The 13,630-nt window shown below is 40.5% G+C and overlaps 1 protein-coding gene across 1 annotated transcript; it reads right to left on the reverse strand.

Annotated features, from left to right (window-relative positions):
* Positions 1-429: 429 nt before the first annotated feature.
* Positions 430-7,984, reverse strand: LOC116322347 (protein max-like). Its single transcript, XM_031742383.2, has 4 exons — positions 7,795-7,984; positions 5,038-5,145; positions 1,805-1,928; positions 430-1,700 (listed from the first exon to the last, which is right to left on the reverse strand). Exons 1-4 carry the CDS (start codon positions 7,828-7,830, stop codon positions 1,516-1,518), a joined length of 453 nt encoding a protein of 150 aa, XP_031598243.1. The 5' UTR covers positions 7,831-7,984; the 3' UTR covers positions 430-1,515.
* Between the last annotated feature and the right edge of the window lie 5,646 nt (positions 7,985-13,630).

Raw genomic sequence — 13,630 nt, forward strand, 5'->3', positions numbered from 1 at the left:
GAGCGTCAGGACACATCACACTGGCCTGAGTCTAAATTCAATATTTAAACAATGATTGATGTCATTTTATGTCGCACAAAAAGGATACATGTTCCTCGATGCTCATATTTTCTACTATATCTCTAAATATGACTGAAAAGACAAACAAATATCATATCTCCGTGGGTAGCAGCTGCACCACAATCCAATCCTTGTGATCTAGGAACATTTAAAGGTTTATTTCTACCGAGGTTTCAACAAATCCTTCTTATCATTTACCTTAATTCCATCAGCAAATTCTGATTGTCAAATCCTATTAAACCTGCCAGATTACTGAATTAACGGGCTCTTTAACTAAACCTGCATTTAACACCAAAATAAAGGATGCTGTGGGACGCCTAATGTGCAAACATCAGGCTATTTTTACATTAAAAACACAGGAGTCACCAATTCATCCAAAAAGGATAAAATAGTTTATTTATAGTTTCATAATAAAGGTATGCCTTATCTTGCAAGACAACCGTTGGCAGTATGTACAACATACCTGTAATTTCCATGGAATGGAACAAACAAATCTTATAAGGTACACACTAATTTATCTCTGCAAAAAAAAAGATAAACATTCCCAGCACAGGCAAATCAGAGGGAAGGCTTTTCTTTGCAGAAACGACACCATTTAAGAGTATACAGTGTTATATACCACACGCTGAAAAGGAACTTCCATCGACAAAAATAAAGGACAATGCCTTTAACTGCATTGTGCAACATTCAATATCAATGAGGGGATTTTTTAACCACAATTTATTTGAAAAATATTAAAAATAGAGGAAAATAAATAGCTGAAACTTTGAAATATCAAGCCAAACATAATGGGAGTTCAGACATCAGATTATATAGGTATATAGATATAAGGGTAAGAAATTCTTCCTGGTGCATGACTATAAATAGAGGGATTTCTTTGATTACACAACATTTCAAAAGACAAAACTTTTAGCCACCTACACAGAATAAGGAGGGCTGCATTTTGCATAACAGACAGGGTTGTTTTTCCAAAAGCAACTTCACATTCTTTTCTGGAAAAATATTATTATTATTATTATTAAAAAGGTAAGGTATTCCTACCCTTACCATTTGTCAAAAGTCTCACAACTCCGCCAGATTGGAGAGGTCGACCAAAACAACCAATAGGGAAAGGTTATTTTTGTAGCTTTACTCAAGTCTCACGTCTTGTCATCTCCACATTTATGAATGGTTATTATGAGGTCTGAAAGGCATAAAGTCCTTCAAAACTGCAGAGCTGCCTCAATTTGGGGATTTTTAACTTTGTTGCTGGGTCAAGAAAGGAGTGACAGGATGCTTGCCAGAAGGATAAAAGAAGGTAGAAGCGTTTTATACATAATAGCACCTCTCTCACACACGATCTCCACCTCGTCTCCTGGGCTAGCGCAAGAAGGCAGGGCTCAGTGCGGACAGGAAAGAGGAGCTGGGGCTGGTGGGTAAAAAGAGTCTGTCTCGGGAGCCGGGGTCCACCCAAATCTAGCTTAGCTCCACGCGCAGCTTCTTCCTGTTCGGTGTCTCGTCTGATTCTGATTCAGAGCTGGAGTCGGAACCGCCGTCAAAGGCTGACACGGCGCTCCCTTTGCGGTTTGTGTACAAGCTGCTATCGGAAGAGTAGTTGGTCTGGAGCTGAGTGTTCCCCTTGGCCTTCTCAAGTGCACGAACTGCAAGTTGTACAAAAGATAGAAACAAACGTTGTTTACGGCATCTGAGATTGAATCCACGTGACAAAAATGTGCGATACTTATTTAACAAGAGCGCTGCTTACCCTGCTGCTCCAGCAGTGCATTCTGCTTCTTTAGATCGTCAATATCTTGCTGGTGGGTGTGGTTTTTTCGTCTCATGTACTGGATGTACTCCGTGGCTTTGTCTAGAATCTGTGCTCGGGAAGCCTGTTTAACAGAATTCTGTCAGACCCGTGTGACAAAGCAGCCAATAAAGTGCATGAATCTGTTATACAAAGTTCAGAGTGTGTTGTAATTTAATCTGGATTAAAATAAGAAGTTAACAAGAACTATTCCAGGAGTCAGCGACCTTGGGCATATGGGTCAACACTTGTTTTGTAGTACTGTATTGAATCAACAGCGCAGGCTGACCACAAATGTTGATGCCACAACTTTACAGCAATGCAAACTTGAGCAACAGCAATTGTGTTTGTTAGAAATATGCTGTGTTAACACAGTATACAGATTACTAACCAGACTGAAAATCAGTGGCAGTGGGCAGTGATGAATTCAAATTAGAAATTCCTGCTCTAAATCATCTTCAGTATTAATCCAGGAGAGGTAAAAGAGTGAGTGCCTGCCTGCAGCCATCTGCAAAGGCTCTGTCATTATTTAGGCCTGCATTTCAGTCAGTGGTGTTTGGGATCCTGTCAAAATTCATGGAATTATGAATGCAGAAAACAATCATCAGATATTTTTCCACCATGCAGCCAACAGCTTAATTTTTCCTGCATGACAATGATCCCAAACACACTGCATACCTGGATAGAAAACACAATTACAACACTCTCAGTCGTGGACTGGCCTCCCCACAGCCTGGACCTCAACATTACTGAAGCAGTGTTGGATCATCATGACAGCAAATGTAACGAAAGAAAGCCAACATCCAGAGAAGAGCTTTCAATGAACTATTCCTGGAGACTACTATAAGAAAGCTGCCTAAGAGAGTTCAGGCTGTGCTGAAGAATAAAAGCTGTCATACCACATAGTGACTTTCAAGCTCATTAAAACTGTACAGCTTCTGTTTTTAACTTACATACTGTACTTTCATGTATGTTTGCACGTGTTTCAACAGAATTTCCCATTTTCCTAGCAAAATATAAAGAAATGAGGGGTGGCTTTTAGATTTGCATAGCACTGCATATTTATTAACTCCAGGTTGAGCATTATCAGCTTCAGTTTCACTTGTGATGGCAGACCAGTGCAGGTACAAGTTAAAAGCAAACGAAGATGAAGCAGCTGGGATTCAACACAGTACTACAAATCAGGCTTAACAGAGGAGAAAATGATCAGCATGTTGACACAACAACTGTACATTAACTGCCTTTTGAACTTGAATAGTATTAAATATGAAATGGACAGCATAAGCAGAAACATCACTCTTCATCCAGCATTTATTTGGCAAAGCTGCCAGAGTTTATAGAGCTGCTTGCTTTGACAGCAGTGTCTACAAGCTTGTTAAAATCCACCAACGAGATGAATGATCTTGTGAATGATTATCACGTGGTTGATACTTGGCAAGGCATCTGTTTCTACAAATAACAATTTCCTCCTTCCTCTAGGCATGACAGAGAGATGATGAGCATAGATCTGGATTCTGGGGCACAATATGAATGGTCTATGGTAATACAGTGGCTTGCAAAAGTATTCGGCCCCCTTGAACTTTCCCACATTTTGTCACATTACAGCCACAAACATGAATCAATTTTATTGGAATTCCAGGTGAAAGACCAATACAAAGTGGTGTACACGTGAGAAGTGGAACGAAAATCATACATGATTCCAAACATTTTTTACAAATAAATAACTGAAAAGTGGGGTGTGCGTAATTATTCAGCCCCCTGAGTCAATACTTTGTAGAACCACCTTTTGCTGCATTTACAGCTGCCAGTCTTTTAGGGTATGTCTCTACCAGCTTTGCACATCTAGAGACTGAAATCCTTGCCCATTCTTCTTTGCAAAACAGCTCCACAACTGCCCTGTGACGGCCTCAGAAGTTGTCTAAGAGAATATTGGGAGCAACAACACCATGAAGTCCAAAGAACACACCAGACAGGTCAGGGATAAAGTTATTGAGAAATTTAAAGCAGGCTTAGGCTACAAAAGATTTCCCAAGCCTTGAACATCCCACGGAGCACTGTTCAAGCGATCATTCAGAAATGGAAGGAGTATGACACAACTGTAAACCTACCAAGACAAGGCCGTCCCACCTAAACTCACAGGCCGAACAAGGAGAGCGCTGATCAGAAATGCAGCCAAGAGGCCCATGGTGACTCTGGACGAGCTGCAGAGATCTACAGCTCAGGTGGGGAATCTGTCCATAGGACAACTATTAGTCGTGCACTGCACAAAGCTGGCCTTTATGGAAGAGTGGCAAGAAGAAAGCCATTGTTAACAGAAAACCATAAGAAGTCCGTTTGCAGTTTGCCACAAGCCATGTGGGGACACAGCAAACATGTGGAAGAAGGTGCTCTGGTCAGATGAGACCAAAATGGAACTTTTGGCCAAAATGCAAAACGCTATGTGTGGCGGAAAACTAACACTGCACATCACTCTGAACACACCATCCCCACTGTCAAATATGGTGGTGGCAGCATCATGCTCTGGGGTGCTTCTCTTCAGCAGGGACAAGGAAGCTGGTCAGAGTTGATGGGAAGATGGATGGAGCCAAATACAGGGCAATCTTGGAAGAAAACCTCTTGGAGTCTGCAAAGACTTGAGACTGGGGGCGGAGGTTCACCTTCCAGCAGGACAACGACCCTAAATATAAAGCCAGGGCAACAATGGAATGGTTTAAAACAAAACATATCCATGTGTTAGAATGGCCCAGTCAAAGTCCAGATCTAAATCCAATCGAGAATCTGTGGCAAGATCTGAAAACTGCTGTTCACAAACGCTGTCCATCTGATCTGACTGAGCTGGAGCTGTTTTGCAAAGAAGAATGGGCAAGAATTTCAGTCTCTAGATGTGCAAAGCTGGTAGAGACATACCCTAAAAGACTGGCAGCTGTAACGGCAGCAAAAGGTGGTTCTACAAAGTATTGACTCAGGGGGCTGAATAATTACGCACACCCCACTTTGCAGTTATTTGTAAAAAATGTTTGGAATCATGTATGATTTTTGTTCCACTTCTCAAGTGTACACCACTTTGTATTGGTCTTTCACGTGGAATTCCAATAAATTTGATTCATGTTTGTGGCTGTAATGTGACAAAATGTGGAAAAGTTCAAGGGGGCCGAATACTTTTGCAAGCCACTGTATATGAATAGTTTCCTCACCTTCTCCCCTTGTAATGCAGGCACAGAGTCTCGTAAACTGTGAAAGCTGTCTTTAATGTGGTCCCTGCGTTTACGCTCCAGCGCATTGTGATGTGCTCGCTTGTCTGCCTGCAAAGGGGACAGAGAAAGTTTACACCCGGTTCTTTAACATACAGAAGTGATTTAAACTGCAGTAAGAGAAGGCCTCATCTTTAGATGGTTATTGCGTGTATCTGTGTTAATATCAATATATGCACACAAGCAGGAACCTGTGGTGGAAGTATTTACAAGGACATGATCTGTTTGCTTTGAGGGTTGCACCAGCAAGTCTTAGTCGTAAGTAAAATTCAACAGTAACTCAGTATCAACTCTTACTTTGCCTTTTTTTCTTAACACAGACTGGATGATAGATAAAAAATCCAAATTTGTGCTGCACACTGCTGACCTTTCAGCTTGCTTGCCAGCTCTCCTGGTTACACAAAATGATCAGAATGCCTGACTTCATAATCTCCACCACAGGCTGTGAACAGACTGCACTTACAGTCTTTAACGCTTACTGTAACTTTACAGAGCGATTTTACGGTAGCATTAAGTCTGGGAGTAAGAACAGCAGTCCAAGTTTTAAAAAAAATCTGACGACTGCCATGCCACATTTGCTGTCTTAAAACAAGGCTAGATTTGCACCCAGGACCTCTGCATGTTCTCCCCATGTCTCTGTGGGTTCTCTCAAGGTACGCCAGCTTCCTCCCACAGTCCCAAGACAAGCCGTTAGTGGGGTGAAGGTAATTAGTGAGTCTAAATTCACTGTAAGTGTGAATGTGAGCATGTATGGTTGTCTAGTTGTCTGTGTTGGCGCTGTAAAAGACTGTCAGTCTGTCCAGGGTGTACCCCGCCTCTTGCCCTATGGCAGCTAGAATAGGCTCCAGCTCCCCCATCCACAACCCAGAACTGCACGGATGAGATGTAGATCAGGTAAATTCAAATATTTGTCTTGGTATTGTTGTATACTGTTGTATATATATGATAGAATAAATCCCTCACTAAGTGAAGGTTTTACTTTAACTATTAACTTACTAACTGTACTATTTCTATTCTTTATCCTGTCGCTGGACTTTCCTTTGTGGGATCAATAGAGTATCTATCTATATCTATCTATCTATCTATATCACACTCATTACAACATGTTGCTTGGCCAGATATTACAGTTAGTATAAAATGGATCATTTTTAATTTATGTATTGGCAGAGATTAGAAGGAACATTTTATTTTCATTTTATTTGTTTATTTAAGAGCAACACTACATGTCAGTGGACATCAACGTAAAAATGTAGATTCAAACATGGCAGATTTGACTAAAACTGCTAATATCTCCTGGGCACATCATGTAAAACTACACAAAATGCAAAAGACATAAACATATACATCAAAACAAACATAAACAAAAGACAAATACAAACAATCTGCCTCACAAAGTTAAAGCTCATCACTTGAAATATGGATGTGAAATTTGAGCCTTTGCTGAAAAGTGTTTTTAGGAAGCATTTCTAAACTTAATGGCTCTGTAGCATTAGATGCACTGCACAGTGAGGTGCTTGTGAAGCTTTACAGTAAATGTATAGGTGGCTCTAATGGGATCTACACTAGACTTGGAATCCATAGTTCTAAGAAAAATTTGGCCATATTAGGTCATGCGCTTAGATTCATGCTGAATTAAAACACCGCATTGCACTTTGGGGTGGGAAAATGCAACTGATTATTGCAACAGCAGGAATTCAAACCTGCACGCACAGTGGGCGTACTGATACATTGGCAGAGTGGTTAGTTCAAATGCAACTACAGCGCTGGATTTTTAGCAAGAAACCACAATTTAATAGGTAACAAGGGCTTGCAGTAAAATACTGAACAAGTGCCCGGGCCCTTAATCAAGAAAACTTGATAACATGACATGAATTCAGCCGTCTGAAGAGGCGTTACGTGCAACTGCAATACAAATACATGTACGATAGGAGAACATCGAATACTGTATTCTCATTGAGCCTCGGTTTGCTGTATTAAATGTGTGTGCATCATAGCCTGACTTAAATCACACGTCAGAGCTAAAGATACAACTAACCACCACATTTCAACCAGCTAGCTGTCAAGTATGCTAACTATATCTAGGTTGACGTGAATGCATTACCCTTTTATGCAACGAATAAACAAGAGCTGCATTTAGGATCTAAACTCGACAAATAGTAAAAGCATGCGTGGCATAGCCGACAGAAACGTGTTATATTTCTGAAAGGAACATTATGTCCAAGCAAGCCGTCAGTTCACCTCTCAGAAGAGCTGACCTTGTGTCATGGAAGAGATTAACTGCTGTTTATGACTTGTTTTTTCCATATTTGCAGTTTTAACACAGCGTTTTATTTCAAGAGTTTTATTGATCACGTGACAACAGGAATACGGTCCACCAGAACAAGTGATTTAAGTTATAAGAGCATAAAACAGCCCTCTTTATTTTGCTGAGCTGCCCCAAACAAACGACAAATGTCGTAGCGAGGCTACCCAACTTATTCACCAGTTCCGTGTGAGACTTTCATTTGAAAGCCAGCGATTAAGAGCTCAAACTCTCCCCCTAATAGCTATCTCCATACAGGCTTCAAAACCTAGTGCTAGCCCAGAGAAACCCCCGCTAACTAGCTAGCACAATCAAATAGCATATTTTGAGAGGAATGTTGAGTTACTGTGTAGCTAACAAACTGGCTAGCTACTTCTAGAGGAAACAAAAAGACATACATCGCTGTCGACTTCGATGTCATCGTTTTCGCTCATTCTTCGATTAAAAAAAAAAGGTATGAGGGGAAAAAAGAAATAGAAAGTGTAGCGAAAGCTGGAAGCAGATAATAAAACCAAGCACGGAACTCTGCTACGGCAGAGACATGACAACCAACGGCTTCTCCACACGTGATTCGCCTACACACATGCACGGCGAAAACATCTACAGCGCAGGCGCAGTAAAGCAAAGGCCTATGGTAATTGAAGTAACTTTGTGCAACACATAGCTGATTTGCATATGTCCTGTTTTTGGAGCTGAAACTATATTTCCCACAAGTCCGCTGAGTTGGGTCGCCTTCAAAATACATTTTATCCCCTACAATCACAGCAGCTTGGGAATGAGAAATCTCAGTGTGGTTTCTCACATAGAACATGATGTTCTTTGTTGTACTGTGGTATATTACAGTGGCAAATGATTTAATCACCTGCTGAAGTTGTAAGTTTGCTCCAGTAAAAAGAAATGAACAGTCTCTGATTTTTATGGTAGTTTCTTTGTAACGGAGAGAGACAGAGTATCAACCAAAAATGCAGAAAAAAAAATAACACATTACATAAAAGTTATACAATTATTTGGATGTCACTGAGTGGAATAAGTATTTAATATCCAAGCAAAACATGACTTAGTTCTTGGTGGAGAAATCCTTGTTGGCATGCATAGCGGTAAGACGTTTCCTGTAGTTGGTCATGAGGTTTGCACACATCTGAGGAGGAATTCTGGCCCACTCCCCTTTACAGAAATCCTTTAGGTTTCTTGGCTGCTGCTTGGCAGCTCGAAACTTAAGCTCCCTCCACAGATTTTCTACAGGGCTGAGGTGTGGAGACTGGCTAGACCACTCCATGACCTTAACGTGTTTCTTGTTTAGACACTCCTTTGCTGCCTTGGTATGTGTTGGATCACTGCCATGCTGGAAGACCCATTCACAGCTCATTATAACATTTCTGGAGGAGGTTCTCATCTACATGTCTTTAATCTACATGTCTGTACTTTACTGTGCTTGGAGGAAGAGAAATGATGAGTGTGATCCAAAGAACATCATCCCTCTTCCCCTAAACACAGAGGGTCGAGCACTTTCTCCCACGCCTTTTCTAAATCATTTAGATGTTCACTGGCAAACTAAAGATGGGCCTGTACATGTACCTTCTTGAGCGATTGGACCCTATGGGTGTGCCATGATTTCAATCCATTATGTGGTCATATTGGTGACTGTGGTCTAACTTCCCTTAATAGATAATAAACAAGCTTCTCCTTGTAGTTTTGGATGACCCACCTTGAGACAGAAGGTATAGGAATAGGAATAATATAGGAATAATCACACCAGCAGTGGTCACCTTGTCACCAAGCTTCCTGCTGATGTTCTTATAGTCCATTCCAGCCTTGTGCAACTCTACATTCTCATCCCTGACATCCTTTGACAGCTCTTTGGTCTCATTCGTGGTGGTGGAGACGCTGGAATAGAAGAAATCGATTCTGTGGAGAAGTGTGCTTTATAATGGGCTGAGATCAGGAATATCAGTAATTGATTGACTGATTGATAAAACACATTACATAAACATTATAAATTGCTTTACATATCATTGAGTCAAATACATAAACATCAGTAATTTTGCAGAATCTTGACTGTATATTTACATCATGATATCAGACATGACGTATTAGCTCAGATTCAACAGTCTGCTGTTCAAGTGGAGATTATTAGCAGTGTTGTGTGCGACAATATCTGCTCTTTTCTATTCCCAGCATATGATTATAAGGCCAGATGGTGGCCTAGCTCATTTCAGTTGCCCTCCCCCACCTTCCACCCATAGCTGTTCATTTGTCAGAGCATACGAACTTCAAATAGCTGCAGCACTGCAAATATACTCCTTAATTATTAGGAATGTTTAAAACTAATCCTGATTAACGTTCACATTAATAGAAATGTCTGCAATACGTGTTTCTAAAAGGAGATAAAAGTTCAATAAAAAAATATAAATCAATTGAATCTTTGTGCTCATTTAATCTCATTGAGATTCAGATGTCAACAGGAGGACATCAAGAATCAATTATTCATACTGCAAAATACCAAACATACATATCAGAGGTGAAGGCTGTCTAATGTTAACATGTTGTATTAACAGTAGAGTGTTAAGAGATGAGTATCACTATAAGCTCTTATTGCATATTGTGAAAGGACCTTGCGTGACTCAGCTATATGTTGTTTATGCTCATGTTTGTGCACTTCTCCCACATGATACTTCTACTACTACTTCTACAGTCCCAATTGCTTCACAGCAAATCCTCAAACACCCTCACACTCAGTGCTTAACAGCTCGTTAACGCTGCTTGTGGTTTTGCGCCGTCAGCTCATAGTCTCTGCTCTTTCTCTTCTCCAGCCCTGGCGGCTACTAAAATAGGGAAGGCATGATTAGATGATGTTCGCCAGCTGTGACAAGCAGCCTCCCCCTGACACCACACTGTGAACCCACTGCTCCACCCCTCCTCTCCAGCCGAGGCACAAACCATACCACCACACCTATAAAGAAGCCGACCCATCTCTATATTTCTCAGTTTTAAAATTGAAGTTATTAGATCGTGATACACATTAAATGCACTCTTTATAAACGCACATGAAAAATAAACTCCTGCCTATTTGTCCTCTTTGCCTCCTAAAAGTACATCTGTGTTTGTTCATTCCTTGATTTTGTTTTACAGAGAAAGAAATCTGCAAATCATTTTCATCCTTCTGTTTTCAACTTGTCGTCCAGTTTCATTCATGTGGGTTTTTTAAATGTTTGTTCTCTTTGGGAAAGCAACAACAAGGCTTATGAGGATCAGTCAACACTAACACATACAACTATTCATGAAATGAAGGCAAATGATTGAAGTGAAACATTTCATACATTTTATTTTCCAGTTCAGTGTTTCATTGTAAAATACTCGTAATTCTGTAGTTTTCTTTTCAAAGTCTGCGAGGATTTGTCTTGGATCTTGCACAGCAGCTCTTGGGGTATAACCTCCAGCTCTTCCTTCTCTTTTAAAAGTTGTGTGTTTCTTCCCAGAGCTTCATTAAGCATCACTTGCAGGCCTTCATTTTTTTCTCCATGTCTTGGAGCTTGAGCTGCATTTCTCTGTTTTTCTTGCCCTGCTCTTCTTTTTCTTTCAACATTACTGTAATTTCGTGCATTTTTATCATGTCTGCACTTTTCTCCTCTTGCATTTGTTTCATCCTGCTCTCCAGGTCTTGTTTTTTCTTGCAACAATTTTCAGATGCTCTTCTGAGGGCTATAAATTCACTTAAGTGAGCAGTGCTGGGGTGATCCCTTTGGATTTGGTGATGTTGTCTCTGAGACATCTTGGTACCTTGATACAGTGACAGTGCTGTACAAGATCCAGATGTTTCCTAATTCTTTTGTAGTTGATGCTGAACGTTTGACAGCTACGAACAAAGCTGTGAACAAACTGACGTGTTGCCTTGAAGTTTCTCTTGCTCGCTTATGAGTTATGAAGCTGTGTGATGTACACAGCTTCAAAGTACTATTTGCTAAGGATTTTTATTTATTTATTTGTTTATTTTGTGGTGGAATTTTCTGGAAATAAAGTCTGCAACACCGTCAGCTCTGGTCAAGATATTTATTACTGCAGGAGAATCAAAACATCACAGGTTCATAGTAATGAGCCCTGACACCCCCTCTCTGTATCTTTTAGTTACAACAGGTCTCTGTCCCAGGGGCTGTTGCTGGGCCGAGAGCAACTCCAACTATCTTTTCCCAGGAAGCTCCTGGCACTGGTCATCATGGGAGTTTCGTCCTTTTACGCCCTAACAGTTGGCAGATAACATAGTGAAACATCGGTAAGCAAAGCTAAGCAGTTTTTCACCAGCTCACTCTGACACATGTACATGCTTCATCTAAGCATGCAAAGGCTATAAAAAAAAACCTAGAATGAGATTCTAAACACCTACATCTAAATGTATGACAATGTGAAAACTAGAATTTTCCATCCATTCACTTCCAATTATCCTTTTCAGGGTCGCGGGGGGCGCTGGAGCCTATCCCAGCTGTGATAGGGCGAGAGGCGGGGTACGCCCTGGACAGGTCGCCAGTCTGTTGCAGGGCCAACACACAGAGACAGACAACCATTCACTCCCACATTCACACCTATGGGCAATTTAGACTAATCAATTAACCTATCCACACAGAATTTGTAGAGTTTTCCCCATTACAGTTTTATTTTTATTTATTTAATCATTACTTTGTTTCATTATTTTATAATCTGTTTTCATTCAAATCTCTATAAAATCCTAGCATTTTATTTATGTGCCAGCCACTTGAAGTATTCTTTATTTTTTTACTCTTTATTAATTAAGAGAGCAGTATCCGGATTACAACCAGTAAAACTGGACTCTTCACCATTTAGTGTTAGAAGTGAAGACGCTTCTCACATGAGAGGTGAAACGTTTTCAAGAAACTTAAAGAAGTCAGTTACTTTTTCTTTCCAAGCTCCTTAGATTACTGTAGAGGTTCCCAAAGTGTGGGGCCCGCCCCCTAGGGGGGGCGCAGAGCCATTGCAGGGGGGGCGCGGTATGAAAAAAAAAAAAGAAAAAAAAAGAGCGCTTGGACACTGTGGACAGGTTTTTATGGAGGACCAGAAGAGCCACGCGCATCGAAATAAAAATTTCTGTGCTTTAATAATGAATTTTAGAATAAATTCTGCAATTGTAAATTCATTTTTGAATTCCAATTTAATAAACTGCATTTCAAAATCCTTTTTCCAATTGCATTTCAAAATCCTTTTTCCAATTGCACTTTAATAAACTGCATTTCAAAATCCTTTTTCCAGTTGCACTTTAATAAACTGCAGTTCAAAATCCTTTTTCCACTTGCAATTTAATAAACTGCAGTTCAAAATCCTTTTTCCACCTGCAATTTAATAAACTGCAGTTCAAAATCCTTTTTCCACCTGCAATTTAATAAACTGCAGTTCAAAATCCTTTTTCCACCTGCAATTTAATAAACTGCAGTTCAAAATCCTTTTTCCACTTGCAATTTAATAAACTGCAGTTCAAAATCCTTTTCCACTTGCAATTTAATAAACTGCAGTTCAAAATCCTTTTTCCACTTGCAATTTAATAAACTGCAGTTCAAAATCCTTTTTTCCACTTGCAATTTAATAAACTGCAGTTCAAAATCCTTTTTCCACTTGCAATTTAATAAACTGCAGTTCAAAATCCATTTCCCTTTCCTGTTCGCTCTGGGATTAGCTGCTGGATTAGCTGCTGGATTAGCTCTTCGATTAACAACTTGCTGGAGGCTATTCAAATTAGCCACACCGTGGGATGTAAGGAGCTCTCTGATTGGTTGGTCAGACACAGGCTGTCTGCCAGCCTGGATTTTTCTAGCTCAAAGCTTCTCCCTGCTACGGCGTGTGTGCTTGTACAAAAAGGCCGTTCAGCGTCGGGATTTACACTCGGCTCGACACGGATATGTGAAGAATGAAGGGACCCTGCAGCGAAACGGAGAGCCAACCTCTGACTGAGTGCCTGTCTACACATTCTGACCACCTGTTGAAGGTAAGGTGCTAACGTGGCTAACGCTAGCGTCACCGCCGCGTAGCCCGTTATTTTAAGATCATCTTAGCTAATGAAAGTTTTACGTCGCAGCTGTACGAGCTCGCTACGTGTTTTATAAGCTGCTGTGCTCTTCACAAATAAAGCTGGAAGCAGCTCAGACTGTTAGAACCAGCACTGAGCCCTGTTACATTTATACGGTGTTAGAGCAATGGCTGCAACCTACAGCCTTTAAACTAGCGATTACAAAT

This window comes from Oreochromis aureus, linkage group 19 (assembly GCF_013358895.1).
Source record: "Oreochromis aureus strain Israel breed Guangdong linkage group 19, ZZ_aureus, whole genome shotgun sequence".
Classification (NCBI taxonomy): Eukaryota; Metazoa; Chordata; class Actinopteri; order Cichliformes; family Cichlidae; genus Oreochromis; species Oreochromis aureus.

Excerpts from the sequence above, each read along its gene's own strand:
- LOC116322347 (XM_031742383.2), bottom strand. The coding sequence starts at position 7,830 with ATGAGCGAAAACGATGACATCGAAGTCGACAGCGAT. Across the intron at positions 5,146-7,794 it reads ACATCGAAGTCGACAGCGAT|GCAGACAAGCGAGCACATCA; the intron begins GTATGTCTTTTT and ends TCCCCTTTGCAG. Across the intron at positions 1,701-1,804 it reads TGCACTGCTGGAGCAGCAGG|TTCGTGCACTTGAGAAGGCC; the intron begins GTAAGCAGCGCT and ends TACAACTTGCAG.